Here is a 27513-nt window from a genome sequence, read left to right as displayed (position 1 = left end):
TTAGCTAGGAATGCATCCCCCCGGGAGACCAGCTCCATCTCCCTGAGTGAGCCAGGATGTACGACACGCCATGCAGCAGGATTTCCAAGGACTGAAGGTGAGCCCCCACTGAGGAAACTTCTCCCTCCATTGATAGGATTCTCTTCTCCACTTCATCCATTCTCTTTAGGATAAAACCCAGTTCATCAATATGAGCACCATAAATCTGTGTAGGGGAGCTGAGACCATCATCCACAACTTCACTTTAATGGTGGCTATCATCTCGAAGTCAACAGCATCACCAAAGCATAAGCTCATCAGCAAAACTGCCACTGTGAACTGGGCCACACCCCAGCTGTCTGCGATTGCCTCAATCAAACCAGGGTTTTCTTGACTTAACTCTGCTCCCCTTTGCCAAAATTCAGCCAGGATCTTCCAGGAACATAGCACAGATTTTATACATCAGGATCAGATAATTATGCGTTGTGAATCAGGATAAAAACCGATTAAAAGATGAGTAGCACCAGAGTTTGCGAAAACACAACCGCTTTTGTGACCCCTGAAACCTCCTATTTTTAAACAGTAACCCCTCGCACCAGATTCTCTCACAAGAGAAACATCCTCATCACATCCATCTTGTCAAGACCCCTCAGGATCTTAAAGGTGACAATCTAGTTGCCTGTTACTCTTCTAAACTCCAGGAGCTACAACCTTAGCCTGTTCAACTTTTTCTCATAAGGTAACCCGCCCATTCCAGGTATTAGTCTGGTAAACCTTCCAACACATTTACATCCTTACTTAAATAAGGTGACCACTTCTGTACACAATACTCCAGATGTGGTCTCAGTAGTGCTTCATATAACTGAAGCATAACCTCCTTACTTTTTTCAATTCTCCAGGGTGGCACAGTGGTTAGCACTGCTGCCTCACAGCGCCAGAGACCCGGGTTCAATTCCAGCCTCAAACAGGTGACTGTTCGTGTGGCGTTTGCAGATCCTCCCCGTGTATGCGTGGGTTTCCTGCCACAGTCTAAAGATGTCTGGGTTAGGTGGATTGGCCACACTAAATTTCAGCGGGATTAGCAGGGTAAATACGTGGGGATACGGGGATAGGGCCTGGGTGGGTTTGTTGTATCCATGCAGGCACAATAGGCCGAACATCCTCCTTCTGCACTTTAGGGATTCTATTCTATGTAATTCACCGAGGCCAATCTTGCGTCACCGGCACCCTTTATTTGCAACATACATGAAGTACTGCTTCTGCAGCTTCAAAGTACAGGTGAAGCCCTGGAATCTTTCGACTGCTGGCCTGAGTGGAACTAGCTGGTTTTAAACCCCTCTGCTGCTCTTTCTCTATTGGGTAAGCCTCCACTCACTTAATAGGGGAGCTCGTACTTGATGAGGCCCACAGGGAGATCTATTGACATTCCCCTGTGGCCATCATAACATCCTTCCCCCCTCAAGTCTGTTTTTTCTACAGCACAATCTACACAGGAGGGCCTTTTCTGCTGCTTGGTTATTGGTCTGGGGCCAATTGGAGGCAGGAATGGATCTGGATGTGAAGCAAGTTGGAGACCTTTGCTTCCAAGGGGAGCGCTGTAAAGCCACAGATGCCAGTTCTTCCTGAGAACTTGCTGCAGTTGGAATGCTAGTCTCTTCTGCTTCAACTTCAGAATCCACCTGGCGTAGGGTCGACCTCTAGTCGTGGCTCAATGCTGGCAGTGGTCGTCTCCATGGCTGTTAGTGAGGCCTGCACTGGTGTAGCCTCCCTACTCCTGAGGTGGTTCAGGTGCTTCCTCAGAACTTTGCCCTGCACCTGGACGTTATAAGACATGAGCCCTGTTTTTTCCATTATAATCCCAGGGACCCAACTGAGACCATCCCCAAACTTCGTCACATAGACCTGCTCGCCAGTTTTGAACGTTCTTTCTTCTTTGCCGAATCATAATTCTTCTTATGGGGTTATGGGGAGCAGGCGGTTAAGTGGAACTGATTCGCTTCAGATCAGCCATGATCTTATTGAATGGCGGGGCAGGCTCGAAGGGCTAGATGGCCTACTCCTGCTCCTATTTCTTATGTTCTTATGTTCTTCTGGTTCTCTTGTTGGGACTCCACCCTCCCCGCCAGGCTTGAGAACAGTCGGCTTAATTTTGTCTGAAGCCTCCATCCTATTAACAATTCCACTGGAATGATCCTGTTGTTGATTAGGGTTGTCCTGTAATTGAATGAAAACCACGCGGGTTTGGTCTCTGGATGCCGTGGGCTGCTATTTAATGCTAAACTTAAAAGTCTGCACCGCCTGTTCAGCCAACCCATTTGATGACGGGTGATAGGGTGTTGTCCTAATGTGTTTGCTTCCATTGGAAAGCATAAAGGTCTGAAACTCGGTGCTAGTAAAGGCAGTGCTATTGTCAGAGACCAAGACTTCAGATATCCTGTGCATACAAAAAATTTGTCATCGTTTCTCAATGTTAGCACGGAAAGTGGAGCTCATGCGAGGTATTTCCAACTATTTGGAGTGCACATCAGCCGCAATTAAGAACATGGAACCCATAGAAAACCTGGCGAAGTCCAGATGCACACACACCCAGGGCCTACCAGGCCACTCCCTGGATGTAGGGAGGCTGAGGAGGGCAGATTTTGGTTCTCCTGGCACGACTCACACTGTTTGATCAAGTCAGTAATGTCTGCATCAAGACCAGGCCACCTTACATAGCTCCTGGCTAGCATTTTCATTTTTGAAATCGCAGGGTGGCCATGGTGTAATTCCATAAATATTGGATGTGGGCAAGGGACAAGGATACAAAGAATACAGATTTACAGAGGATTAGGCAGAATTTAGGGCCAAGGAGGCTGAAGACATGATAGGAAAAGAAAATTGGAGGTACACAAGGCCAGAATTTTAGGGATCTTATCCGAAAGGACACCACTGCAATAATGCTTCAGCATTCTTCTGATGTGTCAGACTAGATGGTGTAGACGAGGTTAAGAGCGAGCCTCTAACTGTGAGAATACAGTTTCCGTCAAAGTTGAGGCAAAAAAGAGTAATTAGAAAATGCCCCGATTTGGATAGATGAGTTTAATGTCTCCATGGAGGATTGGACACAATACGTTGGGCATTTGGGTTATTACTTTCAGGCAAACAGAATGGGGGAGGAGGGGAAGAAAAAGTCAATATTCCTATGTGCATGTGGGACCCAGGCTTACAATTTGATTTGCAGCCTTGTACCCTCAAGCGCACCCAACTCCAAGTCATTCAGTGAGATTGTCGAATTGGTAAAGTCACATTACCATTCAAAACCATTGGTCGTATTGCAGAGGTTTAAGTTTAATTCAAAGGGGGGAGACCTAGGGGAACCTATTGCGATTTATATCACCAAGTTGAAGCAAGTCTGGGAGCACTACGCCTTTGGAGCCACTTTGAAATGCTGTGGGACAGATTAGTCTGTGGGGTGAATAATGAATCTATTCAATGGAAGTTACTAGCAGTGGCAGATATAAATTTTAAGCACGCATTGGAGATAGCACTGGCAATGGAGAGCACTGAAAAGGATGCACAAGAGTTACAAAGCGTGTAAAATGGATTGTTCACCAGTTAGAGTGGGAACCTGCAGTCAGCAGTGGCTCTAAAAACAAAGATGTAGTGGTGAAGCGGGAAGCAAATTCAGCCACAAATAAAACAAAAAGATTTAAAAGAGGAAATCAATTGGCAAAGATTAAAGCAGAATATTCCTGAATCCTATGGGTTTAAAGAGGCTGATTTTTGTTTCTGTCATAGGACAGGCCATTTAAGTCATCATGTGCAAAAGCAAGTCTAGTCTACCCAGTAGCCAATTAAGTAGAATGTCATAAGTGTATAATGTGGAAGAAGCTAGCACCAATGATTTAAATGTTCACTCCCTGTTTAATGAGAAAGCAGGCAAGATCGCCCCATTACTGTAATGCACCTGGTAAATGGAAAACCTCTTAGGATGGAAGTAGACACCGGGGCATCTGCTACTGCAATAGGTCAACATACATTTCGGTGCTTGAGAGAAGGAGCCCAGCCATTGAATTTACCACAGCAAAGTTAACAACCGACACAGGAGATGCCATAAAAATAATGGGCACAACACAGTACCTGTAAGCTATGTGCAACAGTCTGCCCAGTTCCCAGTAATAATAGTTTTAGAGTGCTGGACCAGAACCCCAAGATGTATTGTGAAACCAGACTAGAGCCCAACAATTTTTCTATTTTTGCATAAATGTGAAAAAAAGATGCTTCGCCCTAGGAGTAATTCCACCAACAATTTAGGGATATTTAATCAAAACAAGCTTTATTCAAAGTATAGTTTAAATATAACTCTGACAAAATGAAGCAGCTTAACTCTTAACATTTTAACAATCTTTAAACATGAAAAGAAACAACTCTTAATTTTTGACTTATCTCTATTTCCATTCCAAATAAGCAACATTCTTCTTACAGACTTAAAACCTATTTTAAATATGGTTAGCAATCACAAATATACTTGCTATAATGGGTGTAGACAGCCTTTGAGTTTTCAGAGTGACATAGAGCTTTCAGAAGCCTACAAATCTCTCCTAACCTCAACCAGAAGGGCCAAACTCCAACTCTTTTTCTGCAATAACCTGTTTCTTTCTTTGCTACAGATTCAGGACTGCACATAAACCCCAACTTTGCATGACCATGTTAATCTTTCTAATTTAAAATCTCAGGGGAATTTAAGTAAATAAAAGTCCATTAACTCTACTTAACCACTTTGCAAGGTTGAAATGAGTAATTTTCCAGCACCCCCAGCATCTGAACTATAGTCCTACCAGACATATTCACCACCTATAGAAAAATGCTGAGCTTTAAAAACATTACCTTGAAACATAAAAAACATGCAATATATATATATATAATGTATCATTTGGACCGAGATTTTCCATGTCCGGGAAGGACTGCTCGAACTGATGAAGAAATATGAGAGCCTCTTCAGCGACAGGTTAGACAAGAAAAAGACCTGCAGTTGAAGAAAAAGTGGATACTGAATTAAACAGATTGGAAGAACTGGACATTATCCAGCCAGTTCAGTTGTGAAATGGGTAGCACCCATAGACACTGTGTTGAAGCCAGCATTTGTGGGGACAATAAGTTCACAGTTAATCAGGCTGCCAAGTTGGATAAATATCCAATCCTGAAAATTGAAGACCTGTATGCAAAATTGGCCAGAAGTCAATCTTGTACAAAACGGGATATGAATCACGCATATCAGCAACATGAATTAGTAAGAAGTCTCACAACACCAGGTTAAAGTCCAACAGGTTTATTTGGTAGCACGAGCTTTCGGAACACTGCTCCTTCATCAGGTGACTCACCTGATGAAGGAGCAGCACTCCGAAAGCTCGTGCTACCAAATAAACCTGTTGGACTTTAACCTGGTGTTGTGAGGCTACTTACTGTGCCTACCCCAGTCCAATGCCGGCATCTCCACATCACAACTTGAATTAGACTATGCTTTCTGAGGTTGATGCCATGATAAACACAACAAAGATTTAATCCAATATATGTGCCTGCCATTTTCAGCATATGTCATTTTCCAGAGGACAATGGAAAGTATTACAAGGACTACCACAAGTTATAGTATATCTTGATGATGTTCTTATAACTGGATTGACAGAAGTTGAGCATCAAACTAACTTCGAGGAGGTGCTAAAGAGATTTTAAGAGGCTGGAGTTCACCTCGAGAAAGGGAAATGTACTTTCGAAGCCACCGAGGTAGCCTACGTGAGAGACCGTGTAGATGCAGAGGGATTACACCCATGGAAGACAAGGTCAGGGCCATACAGGAGGCACCAGCCCCAAAGACACATCTGAGCTCGTCATTTTTAAGAATGGTCAATTACTTTGGGTGTTTTTTTAAACCAATTTTTGTCAACGTTATTGACCCCCTTGTATACACTGCTAAAGATATACCAGCATAGGTTTGGGAAGACTCCCCAGAAAGAAGCTTTCCAGAGTAAAACAATTGTTGCATTCTTTGAACTTGTTAGTACATTTCATCTGAGAAATTGGTGTTAACCTATGATGACTCTTCATAAGCATTGATGCAATGTTGTGCCATAAGATAGGCGATGGATCTGAAAGGCCAATAGGGTATGTCTCAAGAACCCTCTCAGAAGCCAAAAAAAGCTACTCATAAATTGAGGAAGAAGGATTATCAATCGTTTTTGGTGTCAATAAATTTTTGGGCGAGTTAAAAATCCAATCTTGTCACACTCTGAGCAAAAAATGAAGCAATATCTGTTTCCCACCAGCAGGGAGACGGGGTGGGGCCTAAGCTTGCGGGAAGCCAGCAGCTCACAGCAGAGGGCGCAATCGCAGATCTGTCACTGTCTTCCTCCAGCTATCGCTGGCCTCCGTGGCTGATTTCCCCCCCACTCCCCCCAATGCACGGACCTGCCAATCATGCCCCCTTCCACCCCTATTCCGGTCGATCGCAGGTTGCAGACTGCACAGTGTCTGATAATGGAACAGCCTTCACAAGTGCCAAGTTTCAGAACTTCACTGCCCTCAATGGTATCAAGCATATTAGGACTGCGCTTTCCCACCCAGCATCCAACAGCGTAGCTGAACAAACCATCCAAACCTTTAAGCCTGACTTAAAGAGGCAATCTTTGAGACCCTGGAGACCAGAATCTTATGATTCCTTCTGGGCTTTAGGACTACACCACTGACAGCAACAAGAGTCCTGCCAACAGGGTTGTTATTTTTTTTTTTTTTTTTATTCATTTGTGGAACATGGGCTTCATTGGCTGGCCAGCATTTATTGCCCATCCCAAGTTGCCATTGGAGGGCAGTTGAGAGTCAACCACATTGTTAATGAACCATTGTCTCAGAACGAGAAAGAGCATTGTGTTTCCAAATTTGCCGGGGAGGGTAGAGGCCAGCAGTCAAAAGAGAAAATCATAATTCATGCAGGTCAACACGGTCATTTTCAGTGGATGAAGCTGTGTATGTGAGGAATTATGTCCCTGGAGTCATTATATCCTAAACTGGATCCCTACCTTATCAAGTGGATGCAGAAGAAAGGATCATCCGGTAACGCGTAGATCATTCGAGAGAGCGAGAGTTGGCCCAGCAGCCAGTACTGCCATCAGGAGCTATATCGCTATCTGGGAATGTTATCGACTATCCAAGCACTGAAGTAACTGGTTGTCCTGTGGCAGGCACAACCAATGTCTCTATGGAAATTGATGGAACTGAATTGCCTGTACCTGACGAAGCATTTATCATTGTGGTTTTGGCTGACAGCTATCCTGTGGAAGCACCCCAGACAGAAGGGCTGTGCCGCTCTGCAAGGATTCAGAAAACCCCTGAAATACTTAGTTTATAATTAACTAAATTAATGTATTAAATGCTTAATTATCTGGGAATGTATACATTTAATACTGACATTTGTATAAAAGGACTTAGAAGGGGAGGGATGTGATGATTGTCCCTTTAAGGATCCATCTGCAGAGTAAGGATCACATGACTCAGAAGCTTATTTGGGAGCAGGGTGGGTATCACCCTGGTGAGCTTGGGTTTCTTTAGATCCTTCTTGGGAGCTGTATGCAACCTTGAGGCTGCAAGCCTCTGTATCACTTTTACCTGTAAATAAACATGTTGTTGTTTTTCCCTTAACTGGTGAACAAAATTATTACAGCAGGCAGTCCCCTTCCGATGGCTGATGCCTAGAGAAAGGTGTCCTCCCAGAGGTAAACTGAGGGGCCCAGTGCTCTGGATTCGTTTTACAATCTCCCTTATTGCCAATGATGATGAATGACCACAAGGCTTGTGGAAAGGCTCTCCCTCCATAAAGTTGGTCAGACAGCTGAAGCATTTTTACTGATATCAATGTTAACAGTGCTAAAAGAGCACATCCCTCTTTCTCTTATCTGTGGCAGCAGGCTGCAGCTCTATCATTGCTAGATGGCCTCCTATTGACCTTCCAGTGTCACGAGCCCACCAGACAGCAAGTGCACCCTGTAACCATTAATTACCAATTTCTTTAAAAATCATGTCGGGAGACTATTCCCAACATGGTGTAGGGTCAAGATCCAAATGGAAAATCTAGCCTAAAATAACCTGTTGATCAAGAGCAAAACTATTCTTGCAATAAAACCAAAAGAATTGCAGGAAATACTCAGCAGACCAGGCAGTACGTGATGAGAGGGAAACTGAGTTAACATTTTGGGTCAATGACCTTTCATTGCAAATATTCTAACATTGTTGTTTGAACCGTGTCTGTGCCTACTAATAGAACATTACTCATGTTATATTTGGGATCTTGTCAAGTAAATAATCTATCATGATCATAGTCATCATGTGTGCTTTGCCTGAAGGCAGGTTCTTGACTCATAGTAGTCTTTCCATATCCCTCTATCCTGTGCCAGTCTTTTCATTTGTCAATAACTTCTTTCAATTTTCAAGTCATCCAGCATTGATATTTTCTTTCTTCCTCTTCCTCTTTTTCCTTGAAACCTTTGCTCCATAACGTTTCTTTCAAGTCTGTTTCCTCTTAAGATGTGCCCTACTCATACTCTCTCTGTTCCTAATTGTATTCATCAAATTTCTTCATTCACCCTCCGCAGCACTTCGTCATTTGTTACTTTTTTTATCCAACTAATCCTTTTTATTTTCCTCCAAACCCACATTTCAAAGCTATTTAGCAAATTGGTCTGATCTCTTTCTATAGGGCTAAGTTTCACATCCAAACAACACTCCAAATCAACTCTTTACAAGTTGCTTCTTGAGTTATTCAGCTTTCCAATCGCAATCGTCTCTTCTCACCAAGACCTTTCCCATTGCTATTATTGTTCTTATTTCCTCAGTGCGCCTACCATCTTCCTAAATTCATGAATTCTGCACCCGTTCTAGCTCTATTCCTTCTATGAATATATGAATATTTCTCAGTGATTTTGAGATATGCATCACTTTGGTTTTGTTAATGTTCACTTTTCATTCCGAAGTTCATGCCTGCTGTTTCTAGTCTATCTACCAGCACTGTAATCTAATAAAAAACTGAAGCGTGAACAACATCGTTCTCCGAAAATAAAATGCTAGAATCCTTTATTAATTAAGGCATGCAAGTGTTGTCGGTGATAATGTTTTTTTAAATTATTATTTCACGGGATGTGGGCGTCACTGGCCACAATTTTTATTGCCCGTCCACAACTGCCCTTGAGGAGGTGTTGGTGAGCTGCCTTCTTGAACCATTGCAGTGCATGTTCTGCAGGGAGGAAGTCCTAGGATTTTGACCCAGTAACAGGGAAGGACGGTGATATAGTTACAAGTCAGAATGGTGTATGGCTTGGAGGGGACCTTGCAGGTGTTCCATGTGTCTGCTGCCTTGTCCTTCTAGGTGGCAGATGTTTCTGGTTTGGAAGGTGGTTCAAAAATGAGGTTTTATTAGTTATTTCTCTATTTGCATCACTTAGTAAGGGGGATCAAAAAATTACATCTGTCGATAGAAATTTCAAAATTCAAATATATCATTTTCAGTTTTTTACATAGAATTTAAAACATTTTACTGTAATTTCGATTTTTTATGAAAGATTAAAATAATTTGAAACTTATGAATGTAAATGGATCGCAGAAGATTTTTGTAAAAAAATCTTTTAATTGAGATTGATGTATAACAATAAATATTGTAATTAATGGAGCTATTTTAAATCTGCATAAAATAGTTTGGATTTGTGCCATCAATGACTTTGAGACAACAGGGGGAATTTTAACTTGGAGGAGCAATTGATTTAGGTGCAGGTGGAGGGTTAAAAGCAAAGAAAATGTGACTGCATCAGGAAGTTGGGTCCAACCTGCTGACTCAAGCACGTTAGGCTGCTTGCACACAATCTCCTGTATACACAGGATCTGCTCAGATGAGGAGGATTGCAACAGACACCTCCAGACGCTGAAAGATGCCCTCATAAGAACAGGATATGGCGCTCGACTCATCAATCGACAGTTCCGACGCGCCACAGCGAAAAACTGCACCGACCTCCTCAGAAGACAAACACGGGACACGGCGGAGCGGAGAAGCTACGACATCTTCTCCAGAGCCTTCAACATGTCATTGACGAAGATGAACATCTCGCCAAGGCTATCTCCACACCCCCACCTCTTGCCTTCAAACAACCGCGCAACCTCAAACAGACCATTGTCCACAGCAAACTACCCAGCCTTCAGGAGAACAGTGACCATGACACCACACAACCCTGCCACAGCAACCTCTGCAAGACGTGCCAGATCATTGACATGGATGCCATCATCTCACGTGAGAACACCATCCACCAGGTATACCCCCAACGTTGTCTACCTGATACGCTGCAGGAAAGGATGTCCCAAGGCATGGTACGTTGGGGAGACCATGCAGACGCTATGACAACGGATGAATGAACATCGCTCGACAATCACCAGGCAAGAGTGTTCTTTTCCTGTTGGGAACACTTCAGCGGTCATGGGCATTCGGCCTCTGATCTTCGGGTAAGTGTTCTCCAAGGCGGCCTTCACGACACACGACAGTGCAGAGTCGCTGAGCAGAGACTGATAGCCAAGTTCCGCACACATGAGGACGGCCTCAACCGGGACCTTGGGTTCATGTCACACTGTCTGTAACCCCCACGACTTGCCTGGGCTTGCAAAATCTCACTAACTGCCCTGGCTAAAGACAATACACATCTCTTTAACCCTCTCTCCACTCACATTGTCTGTACCTTTAAGACTTGATTACCTGTAAAGACTCGCATTCCAACCATTATTTTGTAAATTGAGTTTGTGTCTTTATATGCCCTGTTTGTGAACTGAAATCCCACTCACCTGACGAAGGAGCTGTGCTCCGAAAGCTCGTGGCTTTTGCTACCAAATAAATCTGTTGGACTTTAACCTGGTGTTGTGAGACTTCTATTGAACCAAAACAGAGCAATTGGTCGCTTATCTCAGTTGCTTCTTGTTGGCCCTTGCAATCTACTTACATAACAGCGCTTTCAATCGTAATTCATTCTGTAACGCTATTTAGAATATCCTCAGGCTAAAAGGGACCATATGCAGTAAACACAAATCTTTTTTAGATTTTGCAGTTTTAATTATGTTGTTTCTCTTCCTTTGTCCTAAGTGGTTTAAATATCTAGAGTACAGTTTTGATACTTAAATATTCTCATGTTGTTGCATTAGCTATAATAATGTGTACAAAGTGCTCTGAGACTCTTCAGATTTCATATTAACTTAACTATTTGTTTCAATTCCAACCTGATAAAATGTCATGTATTGTAGTAAACATCTGAATGTTGCTCAAACCTCTCCCATTTGTAATGCAAACCAACTATTTTTTTATGAGTTTAGAATACTGAGAGGTGATCTCATTGAAACTTTAAAAATTCTTAAGGGGATTGATAAGCCAGATGGTGGGAAGATTTTTTCCCCTGACTGGGGAGTTCAAAACAGTCTGAGGAGAAATTTCTTCACTCAGGATGTTGTGAATTAATGGAGTCCTGTACCCCAAAGAACTACAGATGTTCAATTGTTGAGTATATCCAAGATGGATTGATAGATTTTTGGATATTGAGGGAATTAAGACAATTGGGGACAATCCTGAGTCACAAACCTGGAACTTCCTAAGAGCACTGTGGATGTAACTACACCACATGGATTGCAGTGGTTCAAGAAGACAGCTCACCACCACTTTCTCAAGGGCAGTTAGGCAAGTTAACAAATTCTGGCCTTACCCAATGGTGCCCGTATCCCATGAAAGAATTTTAAAAAGGTATTGTTAGGGTAGAACATCATCAATGACTGTATTGTGTGGCAGAGTAGGCTCATTGGGCTGTACAGCCGACTTGTACTTCTATTTCTTAAAGGTTTTTAATGAGTTCTGATTTTATTATTTTGAAGATGGAGAGCTTCTGAAATTTTTATTTCCCCCCACTACCCCCAACAGAGAGACAGAGCTTAAGAACATAAGAATTTAAAAAAATAGCAGGAATATGCAATATGACCCCATGAGCCTGCTGTGCCATTCTGTAAGATTATGGCTAATTTTGTACCTCAATTCTATTTTCCCAACTTGTTCCCGTAGCTTTAGTTATTTTTTATTATGTGCAGTGAGTTTTGTTTATTTTAAATAAAAATAATATGGAACAATGGCTCAAATATAATAGTAATATTTTCTGTAATGCTTAAGGGAGAGTTTTATTTTGGAAAGTTACCACAACCATTTGATGACATTTTCCTATACATAATCAGACTCAATTCTTTTATACATTGTTCATAACTTGTAGATTATGAAATTGGCTTGGCACCATTATTCTTCTGCAGTCATAGTCCAATTCAGGACAAACTGTTTACAGATAATAGATTCAGTGCAGAGGTGACCTTTAGACCAACAAGCACATTTTTTTTCTGCATTCAGTATTCACAATCCCATTTTATCAATCACCAATCTGGCAGTCACCAGCAGTACCAAAGAATACATTAATATTTTAATTAAAGTTTTACATGTATGGGCAATTAGATGAGATGGTGGAAAAAATTGAGATACTGCTGAACCAGTAGCAACGGAGAAAATATGAAGTATGATCAGTTGAAAATGGATAAAATATACTATTGTATGGTAATCAATTGCTGGAGAACTGATATATTGCTGAAAACTGCCATGAAGGGGCAGCACTCCTGTAATGCAAACACAAAGATGAAGGCTCAAGGTTTACTGGAAATTGGATTTTGGTCCTCATTTCCAGATGCCAATTGGAATCCCAACACAACTCAGTGAAAACAAAATGATGCAGATGTTGGAAAATTTTAATAAAAATAAAAAATGCTGCAAACACTCAGTTAGTCAGGCCGTCCTATGGACAGAGAAACAAAAGTTGGGATTTTGTGGCCCCGTTGTGGTGGAACTGGCTGCAGGGGATTTAGAGGCCCAGCCAAAAGCTCATTGACATTCGGTGAGACCGGATGACCCCAGCAGTGGGCTGGGATGGAAAATCCTGCCTAAAGTTAATGTTTCAGGTCAATGATCTTTCATCAGTACTGGGAAAAAAATAATGATGTCAGAGGCCTTTAGAAGTACAGAGACAGGCAAAGGGCCAGGGGAGGAAAGAACATAAGGGAAGGTCTGTGACAGGATGGAAAACAGGAGAGCTTGCTAGTTGTGGCACCCTGGAAGATCTGCCTGGTCCTGTGCAGAGGTGACCTGCAGATATGTCTGTGGGGAAAGGGAGACAGACTCAGGCCAGTAGAAACCTGCAATGTTGCTGTGAAGCCGGGTGCAGTGTTCTGCCTTTTCTGAATCCACAGTAAGGTAAGTTTAAACTGGTCTTTTGCAGCCTCCAGCATTCCCTTTAAGTCGCGCTGGCTAGGCCACTGTGGAACCAGAAAAACCGAGCAGATAACCTAGTTGCAATAAGTAAAAATTTAATTCGGCTACTTACAGAAAGATCTCAATTATTGTTGAGTTTTCAATATTTATCGAATGAAATCACCCCCAACAGCATTGCAAACGATGTAAAACAATTGTCAAACAAGAATCTGTAGGAGATTGCCTTCCAGAACTTCATTTGAGAATGGTGTTAAATAACTGCACATTTCTGTGTTTTGGAAGCAAAACAGAAGCTTATTTAAATGAATTTCTGATTTCAATGGAATTATGTGGTTTTGCTTTTCCCCAGGTACACCTGCAGCAGACGTGTTATTAAGCTATGTCAACATTTTGTTGCCTTTATAAGCTATTTATTTTGTCCCGTAAGGTTTTGAAATCTTATCAAGCTTTCTTTCCGCCTGCTTTGTAGTGCTGCAGAGCATGAGAATTTTTCCAACTTCAGCTTCAAGATATTAAACAGATTGTGTTCAATCATTAAGGAAGCCATTTCTTCATATCGCCCGTCTCTGCCTCAGCCCATCTGCTGCTAAAATCCTCATCCATCCTTTCATTACCTCCAAACTCTACAATCCCAATGCTGTCCCAGGTGGCCTCCTACCTTCCATCCTCTATGAACTTGGATTCGTCCAAAACCCAACTGCCTGTATCCTAACCTGGATCAAGTCCGGTTCTCCCATCACCTTTGACTTACATTGCCTCCCAGTCGAACAGCATTTAAAATTCTATCATTTTGTGTTCAAATCCCTCCGTTGCCTTATCTCTTCCTATCTCTATAACAAGTTCCAGCCCTAGGAACCACTCTGTCTTTCTTCATTTCTGGCCTATTGTGCATTGCCAATTTCCTCCACTCCATCACCAGCGGCTGTGCCTTCAACTACTTATGGCCCAAGCACTGGAATTCTCTCCCTAAACCTCTCCTTTCCCCTTTAAGAAGCTGTTTAAAATCTCTCTATTTGACTAAGTATTTGGTCATTTGTCCTAATAATTTACCTTTTGGCTTGGTATCAAATTTTACCTGATAACATTTCTGTTAAGCACCTTTGGAGGTTTTACTACATTAGAAGTTCTTATATAAATGCAGTTTGTTTTGTTGGCAAAACCATCATCATCTGTATTGGCTATGTACCAGATCTTCTGTTGCCAAGTTTTATTCAAAGAACAATAAGCATGAAGAAATGTTCATTTTTCTGTACGTTACCAGGTTTTTTGTTAGAATAAATTTCTGCATATGAGCATTGTATATCAAAAAATACAAATATGGCATAAAGTTAAAATTAAAAAGTGCACTTAGTACTTGCTATTAAGAGCAAGAAGTGATTTTAAAAATGAACCTTCAGTGGCATATAGATATGTGGGGCAGGATTTTCCAGCCCTTCCCACCAGTGGGATTTTCCAGCCCCTCCCACCAGTGGGATTTTCCAGCCCCACTGAAGACGACTATTGGAAAACATGCGGTTGGGGGGGGAGGAGCGGGAGTGTTTCTGTTTCTTACTCTGTCTGGCCTTCATGCCTACACTGCTGACAGCATGGACAAATAACCTACTCCCAGACAACCACAGGTGTCCCAATGTAACTGACTTTAATTCTGTTCTGATCTTTCTTTCTCTGGCTGAAAAATTAACAGGCTCCACTTTGATTTGTCCCGGCTGGTGCAATTCAGGTTGGAAACTGAACAGAGAGGGGATTGGAGCAATAATCATCTCACTCTGTGACATGAGGATTAGGGCTCTAATGGATTGTAACTCTGTCCCAAACGAATTAAATTATTGCTAATGTGAGTTGATATATTTTTCCTAGTTGTTTCAATTTTATGTTCTTGACTATGTTCTTCTAACATTACATATCAGTCTATGGTGTACGCATATTTGTGACCAACTTGATTTTTGGCTTTGTTTTTGCTTTTGAACATATTCCAAATAAGAGCGTATGTTTTGCCACCGGTATTATAGAGCTGGCTACAGGCACTGACCATGTGTAAATGGCTTGTAATTATAATTCCTTTTTAATGGAGTCTGTCTGGTTGGCTTTTTGTGCCTTAGTATGCAATTAACCCCTGATAACTAAATTTATGTTTGTGCAGTCAGGTGTGAAATCTAGTTAGAATGATTTTTTGTACATTGTTGCCTAATGTTGAGCTAGGTCAAGTCCCTGTGTTTTATGCTCGTCCATTTGACTCCCAGGATAGCTCTTTTCCCTGTGACATCTGCTCAGTTGTCTGTCCCTCCTCAGTTTCTTTGCACATGCAGATGTTATGTCCGTAGATCAGTGCCGTGCTTAAGGAGCTCAGAGTACACAGGCTTTTGATGTCTGATAAAAAGAACCAACTCGCTGGAGGTAAGGAGAGGATGATCTGAATGTCAATTAACCTTGGCTAAACAAGCTGGAGATCCTCTGTGGTACATTGTGCAGTTTATTATCAAATACAGTTGACAACCATTGCACAACCTCACATTTTTGCATAAAGATTTTTTCCCTTCCTTTATCTATAACGTATGTTAGCGATATGCGATGACAATAAAAATATATATATTTACTTTACTGGCTTTGATAAACTGACTATAAAATGACTCACAACAGAGGCATTTATTTTGTCATTTTGGTGTGATTTTACCCCAGGCTCCCTTGCAAGGGTGGAAGGGATCGTTAAAATTGTCAGAGAGAGCCATTTGCCAGCTGCCATTTTAACTGCAGTTTTTTGCAGGTGGTCAAGGTGCCTACCAGGAGCTCATTAATAATTGCAAGTCAGGTCCTATGATACAAGTAGGACCTCAATACCATTTTAACACAAAATCACAGGAGCCTTGCCCAGCACCCAACCCAGCAATGAAGACTAGTGGGCTTGGTTTCTTAGATCCACAGAAGTAATATTTAAAAGGGTACTCATGTAACAATACTGTGCCTTTAAGGAATGTATTTATATCATGTTTCTTATGAGGAGTATGTTTAAAATTCAGCTCTGGTTACCTGGTGCTGATCTGTCGGAAAACCAAGGAGGTTTATGCTGAGAATGCAGGAGAATAATTGATCCTAGATAATGGGGTGTTTGTTTTAATGTGAGCAAATGCATTTTGTTTATTTTTGGGGTTTTTTCCCTGGGAGTTCAGGGTAGGGTTTAATTAGGTTGATTGACAAGAGATAGGGTCAGGTGAATGGGCGGAGCTAAGCCTACAGGGAAAAACAGTTTAGTTTTTGCTTGATCCTGAAAGAAGCCAGTGGTCTTTCTCCCTCTCTGTAGGCTGTTGTTTGGGACCTGTGAAGAGACATAGGTCTGTCGCTCTCTCTTCAAGGGTGTTCAAAGGCTCTCGGACTATTAATAAGTTAAAAAAAACTCATTAACCTGTGTTGTTTGGTAAATGGTTTTGAAGAGGAATTTAAGTCTATGGAGAACATTACTTAAATTGGAGATAGGTTAGCAGTTAGGAATTGTACTTTGTCATGTTTAAATATTTCAATTAGTAAAAGTTTAACTGAATTGTTAAATAAAGTTTGTTTTGATAATAGCTTCCTAGTGCATCAATAGAATCACACCTGGAGTGAAACATCTTATCCTCATACTAATGCTAAATAAAACAAATAGTTGGGGTCTAGTCTAACTTCATCATGTACCTTGGGGTTTCTGATCTGGTCCCTAACACTTTCATGTGTAGTATAGGGTATCTGGCATAGCAAGAGTTAATGTGGGACTGGGAAACAGTACCACCCACAGTGATCTGAGACGAGAGTGAGTTGCAGATGGACAGAGACCTGGGTAGAAGCAAGCATGGAGTTAGCTCATAACTATGTACGTACATACGGGGTATAGCTCAAGCTATGTGTTATCGATCATCACGGTCAGCCGGGTTCAGAGTCAGTGCCATACCACGTGTAATCAATAGAAGCAGAATGTATGAAAACCTTAGCCAAGCTGGGAATTGATTGTAAAATACCTGAAAATCCTCAGATACTGCAGGGTAGGCCCAGAATTGTTGATTGAGTAAAACACTGCAAAAAACTAAAGACAAAGAGATTGGGACCAATATCATCTCAGGAGCCCACCAAATGGTACAAGTACGAGATGATTGTTTGAAGAATGGTCACTGCAGTCACTGTGGCACCATCTTTAAAACTTGCACAACATTTAAAGCTGTACTCCCTTGAACTTTAAAGAAACCATGGACAACAAATCAACATTGCCAGATCAATTGGACTGATCAAAGGCCCAGATCAAACAGAAAATTGTGGACTTGGTAGAAAAGATTTTTAAGATACATAATAGCTTCAAGATTAGACAAAAAGACAGAAGATGAACATGTAAATACACCACTTTATTCAGTGTATCCAATTATCGGTAATATTATTGTGAGGCAAAACAAATCCTTGGATAAATTTGATGAAGTTCTAAAATCATTTGCAGCATATTTTAATTTAAAGAAACAACATTTTGGAGAGAGCAAAATTCAAAAGAATTGTGTCCCAACAGTCTGGTGAATCATTTGACTTTTATGAATGAATTATACAGATTGGCTAAAGGCTGTAGCTACAGTGACCTTAAATCAGAACTCATAGTGGAAAGAGTTGTTGCTGGAGTGGCTGACAATGCCCTTTTAGACATACTACAGGCCAAGTAAGATCCAACTCTCGAAAAGGCCATCCAACTAGTCAGACAATCTGAAATCCACCAGGAGCACCAATCCATTTTACATGGTAAAATCAAGCCATAGTCCAGACCAACTGTCCAGCTAGGCCAAGGGAGGCAATGCCCATATCAACCATGAGTGGGTGACCATGTCTGTGCTGTAGTCAAAAGATTTCACAATCAAGAGTATTGTGCAGCAATCTCCATGCAGTGTTTCAATTGCAGCCACCTGCATCACTTTGGAAAGCTATGCAAAGCTAAGAGACCTGGATGGATGGAGCATCCCAAGACAATCCATGAGATCGACTATCACACAAGCAGAGACCCAACCGTGCATCTTGGTTGAGGTCAGGGATACTGGGTTCTCTTTTTGGAATGTGGACATCTCAGTAAATGGTCCCCTTACCAACTTCAAACTGGACATTATGGCCCTCTCAGATGAGGAACCATGCTTGGTGACACAACTCCTGATGCCACCCATAACACACCAGTATGGTGTACATCTCCAAAGGTATCATCAAAGTATCATCCCCAAAGATGTGCGGGTTAGGTTGATTAGCCAAGCTAAATTGCCCCTTAGTGTCAGGAGGATTAGCAGGGTAAACATGTGGGGTAACAGGGATAGGGTCTGGGTGAGACTGTTGTTGATGCAGGCTTGATGGGCTGAATGGCCTCCTTTTCCACTGTAGGGATATTATGATTCTATGGAGCAGATAGCATCATGCTCCTAGTCATACGTACATTGTAGGTGACTCTCCTTATCCATACATTGGAAGATACTATCAGGAGGAACCTCTTCTTCATTCTTCAAGGCAGACCTCCTACTATATACTTGCGCAAAATGGAAGGAGTCAATATGTTAGATAGAGACTTCAGGGGAGGTATAACATAAGGGCATCTGGCATAGCAAGAGTTTATGTGAGACTGGGAAACTGTACCACCCACAGTGTAATGTAAAGAGACACATGACCTGAGACTAGAGAGAGTTGTGGACTGGACAGAGACCTGAGTAGAAACAAGCATGGATTTAGTTCATAGTTTCGGCTACACTCTGTATAAATGTACATAGTTATGTGTTATCAACAAACTGTTAAATGTTCAACCATGCAAGACACAGAACCTCTTCATGAGACCCTCTGAACATTTGAAAACTTATCCAGTATATAAGATTATAATTATTTCCACATTTTTTGAACTATTTTTTCTTTCATGAAAGACTGTTAAACACCTGCTTCTACTGTATTATGATGGCAACATTTTTCAAAAGAATTTAAAACCCCTCTGGAAAGTTTAAGTATTTTAAAGTCAAAGTATGTTTATAATCATGTTTAGAATGTAATTTTGGAAGCTACACTTAAAAATAAGCAATATTTGTATTTGGATTTCGTTTACAGTATTCCAAAAAAGGAATCTTGAGTGTTACAGGATGAGGTATACCTTGAGTAAATACTCATATTTTGTATGAAAAGCATACATTTGACACACTGCTTGTTTTTGTGGAGCACTATGTGTTAAGTGGAATTCATATTACCAGGTTTCTTTACATCCTTATTCCACCATTACCTTTGCAGCAAATGTTTTCAATATTGTAAAAAAAAAGTGAAGTGTCTGTCACTACTCTGGCATTCAAAACACATTGAAATTTTAATAAAGAGTGCTCTTGAGATAATATTTATATCTATAAATGCGGATTTTCAAAGAGTACAGTCTGGTAATACATTTACATTTACTTTAACAAGGGCATGTGGGAAATGACTATTTTCAGCTCTGTTACTCCATGTGGTCCTAAGAGTGAGTGTTCCATAGCTAGATGCTCTCATTTGTAACTAACGAGCCTGCACTTTCTGCTCATTTTTGCTGTTGCATTAACTCTTATTTCTTTGCTTTATTCTATTCACATTTTTGTTGGATTTTTATCCTTTTGCATTTTGTTATATAGATTTATTACACATTAGACTGATTCAATATAGCAAATTTATTTTTCATTCTGCAATCTGAATCTTCAGCAGCTAAGTCTGCAAGCAAAAGACTAATGCAAAAGCGATATTTATATCTTACAAAATAATGTTTAGTTATGAAACTTGAAAAATGTTTGCTTAATTCCATCTGCGAATAATACATTGTTATTTGATTGACCCTACAAATTGCTCTGAAGGTTTCTTTGTTCTTACTTTTCCTAACTTATTATCAATGTTTATTAAATCACAGGTACAATAACACTATGGCCAGAATCTTTTCACTGTTCTCACTAGCTGGATCTTCCAGTCTTGCCGATGGCTAACCTCGCCACGGGTTCCCAGTAGTGGGGGCTGCATAGAATGGGAAACCTAGCTGACAGCGGTGGGATCAGAAGATCCGCCACTGGCTAGTGGCGGGCTACCTCCGCCGCCGTGAAACACGCTGCAGGGGGCGTGGAAAATCCCACCCTATGAGCACAAAAACAAAATGACAATCATGATATATCCTCACAGATAACACTAAATACTAATACTAAAACAAGAATCAAAACAGAACAGCCATGTTTGAACATTGTACAACATAATTAACAGAAGTTCTAAATTCAGTCAGAGCTAGAATTCTATTTCTCTAATTGGGCAGTTAAATGTGTAAGATAATTTTAATGTACAAGTTTTAAAGAAAGATATGCAGGAATATGTTCAGGATAAGACCACACGATCCAGTGACATCAATAGAATAATTCTGATGAATCTTTTCATGTTTTAATATCCATATAATGCAGTAAGTAATATCATTTAATATAAAGAGAAAAAGGCATTGATGAATTAAGGCTCGGGGATGGGAGGTTGTTGCAGATGTGGGTGAGAACCTGCAGTAACAGAGTAGAATTTATGATGAGGGATTGAAATCAATGGCATTAGCTTTCAAGATATTCATTTGAACAAGGTTTACATGATTTGATATTGGACAGCCAATCCTACAACATGGAGCAATCAAGGGAGATAGTGGAGAGATAAGGCTAGCTGTCATTGACATATGTTTTAGAGATAACCCGACGCAGATGAGGAAAGGGAGGGGCCAAGGACTTTCGAGGTACCATGCAGTGGTGGGATGAAAAGCCATTATTGGAGATGTGGTAGCTGCATTTAGATAGGTAGAAGTTGAATCATGCAAGGGAGAGGGGATGGAGAAGGATTGCACGATCTGCATCAAACGTTGCATTCTGTGCAAGGTAGGAAACGCTCTACCCGGCACTGTTTGTAACTTTGATCAGAGCAATCTCAGTGCTCCGAGAAGAGCAAAATAGAAAAAAAAAGGATTCCAAAGGAGAATTGTCCATTGAATTGGGAGACAATGACACATTCAAGAACTTTACAGAGCGATCAGAGGTGGCACGGTAGTAGAGGAGAATAGATAAATGGAGGGTAACGTTTTAAGATATAAATTTATACTATGGGTTTAGAAGGGACACCTATTGATTTTTACCCACCATCAGGTGAGGCTGAAGATTTGAAGACAGTTTAAAGAAGTAATGAATATGTGAAATAGACACTTAATGAAAATTTTGAATATTATTCTACTTTAGCTCCTTCAGAAAACATGGAATAAACATAATTTATAATTAGGACAGGCACAGATTGAACTTCATAGAATTTTCATAGAGATGCTTGAAAATTTTCTGAAACAAGGCATTTTATGCGATTCTGGGAGAGTTGAGTCATTTGTAGAGTATAAGTAGAATTTAAGTTGTAGTTAGTAGAGATGTTGTGTGGAATGTGTCTTTTGTAGCACGCGGGGAGTCGTAGATGCTCCTGGTGTCCTAGACGACCACACGTGCAGGAAATGTCACCAGCTGCAGAATCTCGAATTCCGTGCTTCGGAGCTCGAGCGGCGGTTGCAATCACTGTGGCGCATCTGCAAGGCTGACAACCACGTGGACAGCACATTCAGAGAGGTGATCACACTGCAACTGAGGAACCTGGAAGCCTAAAGGGAATGGATGACCGTAGGCAGTCCAAGAAACCAGGCAGGTAGTGCAGGAGTCCCCTGGGGTCCTGCTCAGCAATCAATTTTCTGTTTTGGATACAGAATTTGAAGGAGGAGTGCAGTCAGAGCGAAGTTTGTGGCACCACAGGCTGTGCAGGAAGGGAGGAAGAAAAGAGGAAGAGCAGTTGTAATAGGGGATTTGTTAGTTAGGGAAACAGACAGGCCTTTCGGTGGCCATAGACATGACTCCAGGATAGTATGTAGCCTCTCTAGTGCCAGGGTCAAGGATATTTCAGAGTAGCTACAGGACAGTTTTCTGGGGGAGGGTGAACAGATAAAGGTCGTGATCCACATTGGTACCAGTGACTTAGGTAGGAAAGGGAATGAGGTCCTGAAAGCAGACTCTAGAGAGCTAGGAAAGAGATTGAAAAACAGGACCTCTAAAGCAGTAATCTCAGAATTACTCCCATTCCCACATACAGGTGAGTATATAAACAGAAAAACTGAGCGATTAAACATGTGGCTGGAAAGCTGGTGTAGGAGGGAGGGCATCAGATTTCTGTGGCATTGGGACTGGTTCTGGGGAAGGTGGGACCTGTACAAGGACGGGGATGAATACCCTCACAGGGAGATTTGCCAGTGCAGTTAGGAGTGGTTTAAACTAGATTGGCAAGGGGATGAGAACCTGAGGACAAATTCAGAGCATGGAACAGGAGATGGAGAATTAGTGAGTGACCCTGATAAACAGAAGCAGCATGGGTTAAAAAGTGTACACCACAGGAATTTGGAAGTGTGAAAATGCATATATGTAAATACAAGGAGCATAGTAAATAAAGCTGATGAGCTGAGGGCACAGATAGACACATGGCAGCATGATATCATCTCTATAACGGAAACTTGGCTTAAGGAGAGGCAAAAATGGCAGCTCAACATTCCTGGATATAGAGTTTTCAGGCAGGATAGGGAGTGGGATAAAAAAGGTGAAGGTGTAGCATTATTGGTTAAAGAAACAATTACAGCTGCGAGGAGGGATGATATATTAAGTGAAGCATCAAATGAGGCCATATGGGTTGAGCTCAGAAATAAAAAAAGGGCAGCCATATTGCTAGGAGAGATCCCTAAATAGTGGAAGGGAGTTAAAAGAAATACACAGGGCAGTAATCGATGGGGTCTTCAACTACCCTAATATCAGTCAGGATATGAACAGTGTTATGGGTATAGAGGTCACAAAATTCTTGAACTGCATTCAAGAGAATGTTATTAGCCAACATATAACAAGCTCAATGAGAGGGGGTTCAATAGTAGATTTAGTCTTAGGAAATGAAGCTGGTCAAGTGGATGAAGTAGCAGTGGGGATCATTCTCGCCCGCCATGGGAATCGTTGGGGAATTTCCGGTCTTGGGGCGCACATGACCGGAGAATCCCGCCTAGTGACTACAATAGATTTAGCATCATTATGGAAAAGGATAAAAAATAGAACAAGAGTTCTATCGAACAGTTTCTACATTTGGGAAGACAAATTTTACGAAGCTGAGAGATGAGCTGGCAAAAATGGACTGGATACAACTATTAGAAGGACAAACTGTGTGAAAGCACCAGGAGGCATTCAAAGGTGAAATCCTATGGGTACAATGTAGACATGTCCCCACAAAGAAAAAGGGTGGTACTGCCAAATCTAGAGCCTCCTGTTTTCCAGAAGCATATAGGCCAAGACAAATCAGAAATGGAAAGCTTGTGAAAGTCACTAAAGTCTTAATGCTGTAGTAAACCTAGAGGAGTATAGAAAGCACAGCATGAAGTAAAAATGGAAATTAGAAAAGCAAAGAGTGAATATGAAAAATATTGGCAGGTAAAATCGAAAAAAAATCCTAAAATGTTTTACCAATACATGAAGAGCAAGAGAATAACAAAGGGAAAGGTAGGGCCTATCAGAGATATACATGGTAACTTGTGGGTTGATTCAGAAGATGTGGGCACGGTTCTTAATGAGTACTTTGTCTCTGCATTCATGAAAGAGCAAGGTGATTCAGACATTCTAGTTAAAGGGGAAGAGTGTGAAATAATAGATACAATAAGCATAGTGAGAGAGAAAGTACTGGAAGGACTGGCATCTTTGAAGATGGATAAATCACTGGGCCCAGCTGGATTGTACCCCAGGCTGTTGAAGGAAACCAGGGAGGAAATAACGGATGCTTTGAGGATCCAGTCTTCACTAGATACAGGTGAGGCACCAGAGGATTGGAGGTCTACAAACATTGTACCATTATTTAAAAAGAATGTGAGGGTTAGGTCAGAAAACTTATTTCCTCTAGCTAGGGGTCTGTTACCAGGGGATATAGATTTAAGGGAATGTTGGAAGGTTTAGATGGGAGATGAGGAAAACCTTTTTCACCCAGAAAGTGGTGGGCATCTGGAATTCACTGCCTAACTTGGGGTTGAAGCTAAAATGCTTACCTGATTTAAAAGGTACCTGGACCTGAATCTGAAGTGCTGTAACCTGCAAGGCTACGGACCAAGTGCTGGAAAATGGGATTAAATTGAGCAGCTAGTTTTCTTTTTCTCTTTTTTTGGCTGGCACAGACACGATGGACTGAATGGCCTCTTAATCTACCAAAACTTTTCTATGGTTCTGTGGTATAAATACTCTGGGGTTTGCTTGACTATCTGTGGGGTGGGAAAGATTTCAGAACTTATTTTTTTTCTGGCTATTGCACTTGGTTACCTAGAATCTGAAGTTGAAATTAAGATATACTTCCATTAAGGGTCAGGTTTTAACTCACTCAAAACCCATTCACTCACACAGAGTTAAAATCCAACCGTACCAATCTGGAGTATTTGATGTGGATGCTAACTATAAAAGTGGTAAAATGACCAAATTCTCAGTAATGAAGCTAATCTTGTGCTCTTAACAAAGCTATATGGTATATTTAGTATCAGTATCTTCTTATGTCGTAAATCTAACAATGCAAACTTCCCTTGCATCTCTCTATTAATAATCAAATGTATTGCTGTTGCTTGTTTCTCAGGGCTGGATCTTAGTGGGTTACCCCAAAACACGAGAACAGGCTATTGCATTACAGGAAATAGGAATTGCACCAGAACATGTTGGTAAGTTATCTTGATTAACAATATTAACTAAAAGGAAGATTTAGAAATTGATCTCAGTAATAGAGCAACGCTTTCAGATCACTGTACCCTAGAAAGAATGGTTAAAATCCAAGGCCAGGATTTTTATGGTGATAGGTTTTCCCTCCCTGCCATCTGAAGAGTTGGTAGGGAATGCATCCCTGCTGATACTGGCTGCCCCACAACATTTAATGCTCCATCATGTGTTAATTGACTGCAGATGGAACTCCCACTCCTAACTTGGAATGAAGTCCGACCTTGGCTGGCAACTCTCTAATCCCAGCAGTGGCAGAAGCTGCAGTTAACAGGAGTGAGACTGCAAGTAGTCCACAGCGTCCTGGGAATCCAGGACCAGTTAAATGTGGGGGTCTCAGCATGAAAAGGGGAGATGAGGCTCATGGGGAGGGCAGAGGATTTGATTTGATTTGATTTTATTGTCACATGTACTGGGATACAATATTATACTAGACAAAAAGGTTAGAAAGATTTCAATAAAAATGCCAATAAATGAATCGAGTTACACTATTCCTTCACCCCTCTATACCTTTACAGATATACTCAAATTCATAAAAATAACAGAATTTACAATATCTATCTTATACTCTAATATTCACAGGAAGTATATGGTATACGTAAACTAATAGCAAACGGTGGTCGGTAACAAAACCAAGTGATGGATGCCACCATAGCATCTTCTATGGATTTCTCATCAACCCCCCGAGGCTTGTCACACTGTGTGCCAATCAGTCTCACTGAAACTGTCTTTCTTTATGCTCGAAGGACACGCCCTAAAATTTGAAGCTTTCGCTTTAACATCTTCAACAAGGATCCACCTCCAGAGTTTCAATCTCTCTTTCTGATGTTTCTTTTCCATTGATCACTATGTTCTTTCAAGCTACACTTTCCATACATACCCTCAGATATTTGGCCGTACAATGCATAACTCCATTGCTGCAAAGGCCTGCAGTATGAGGTTACCGACTGTATGCTGCCTCCCCGAATCTTCTGGCTTCTCCCAAGTCCACTTTGTTTCAAGTCTGCTCCCTGTGGCCCAAGCTCTCTAATTTGGAGTCTGTTCCTCTGTTCCTTACTTTTAATTTCACACAAAACAGAATCTGTTAAAGATTCCTGTCCTTGCCCCCTAACTAGATTGTCTTTTGGGACCTCTTCCTGTCCCACTTCCTGGTTTAGGACCTTCTTTGTTTGAGTCCTTCTCCCTGTCCCCTTCCATTCTCCTGTTCACTGGGGCACCTTCTGTGGAATGGCACTCCTCTTCCAGGTCACTTGACCTTTTCACTTTCTTCTTTTCTTCTGCATATGTGCTGGACTGTCTCCCAATCTGAAGAAATAAAATAAGCTGCGCATGTGCACGGGGCCACGCCTGAAGTTGTAAACATGCGCCAACAGCCGTGCATGTTTACATCTTTAGGCATGCACAGTGACCACTGAGACCCACTGGGAACTGCAGTTCCCAGCCTCCAATTTAAAGGTAAATATTTTCTTTGACTTTGGTAGGAAGGAAACTTGAAAACAATATCTATTTCTGGCAAAATAATTCCTTACAGCTGAACTGTTTTTCGAGTTAAGCAATACAATTGTAAACACTGTATTGCTTAACTTTGACAAAGGAACTTCTGGACTCGAAACGTCAGCTCTTTTCTCTCTTTTCTCTCCTTACAGATGCTGCCAGACCTGCTGAGATTTTCCAGCATTTTCTCTTTTGGCATCCGCACTAATTTGCTTGTAACAATTGTAAACGTGCCTTTCCACAGACAGTAGCAGTTACTTTGGTCCGCCTAAAGAGACTATTGACTTAAAAATGAAAGATATTGTTTTGTCCATGTGTACATCAACATTAAGGAACATAGTTACAAAAGAAGTAGATAAAAGAGAATTGAATAAGATAGCTTATTCGTTTCGAGTCCGTAATGTGGGGGTAGAAACACAGTTGAATTTTAAGCATGAAAATATGTAAATTTCTTTTGGGCGAGAAGATTTGCAGTATCCAAAGAATAATGCACTAAATTTATATGCATTCACTCATATAAAAATGCCCAATTCAGGATTAGAAAGTTCTTTTGTTGTAGGTACTATACCAGTGGGAAATTAACCATTGGTGGTACTACCTCAATCTACATTAAGTACATATCTGCAGTACCTCCTGGTAAATCATGTTTGGTTTTGCTATAGGCAACGTGTTCAATGAATATGTGCATTTCCAATTGTTCTGTTATTCTACACAAGCCTTATGAGATTCCCCCAAGCTGTACATCATCCTGATTTGGAACTGTGGGCAGAATTTACGGTCCCATGCTGGTGATTTTCAGGCAGGGGTGCCTGTAAAACTTCCCGGGTGATTGTACAGCTACCCTCCCACTTGCCCCCCAACCTGTCTGTAATTTTTCCTGATTCAGTCAAGGCCTAGGGTAGACCTCACTCCAATTAAAAC

The 27513-nt window shown here is 41.2% G+C and overlaps 1 protein-coding gene across 1 annotated transcript in view; it reads left to right on the top strand.

Moving 5' to 3' along the window:
• ak8 (adenylate kinase 8) overlaps nucleotides 1-27513 on the top strand; it is a 160871-nt gene that overhangs the window by 26540 nt on the left and 106818 nt on the right. Inside the window, exon 4 of the mRNA XM_078227557.1 lies at nucleotides 24965-25046. Coding sequence (XP_078083683.1) covers nucleotides 24965-25046 — 82 coding nt within the window. The remainder of the gene's footprint in view (nucleotides 1-24964; nucleotides 25047-27513) is intronic.

The sequence above is a fragment of the Mustelus asterias genome, chromosome 13 (assembly GCF_964213995.1).
Source record: "Mustelus asterias chromosome 13, sMusAst1.hap1.1, whole genome shotgun sequence".
NCBI classification, from domain to species: domain Eukaryota; kingdom Metazoa; phylum Chordata; class Chondrichthyes; order Carcharhiniformes; family Triakidae; genus Mustelus; species Mustelus asterias.
This window is presented reverse-complemented; position numbering and strand designations above follow the sequence as displayed.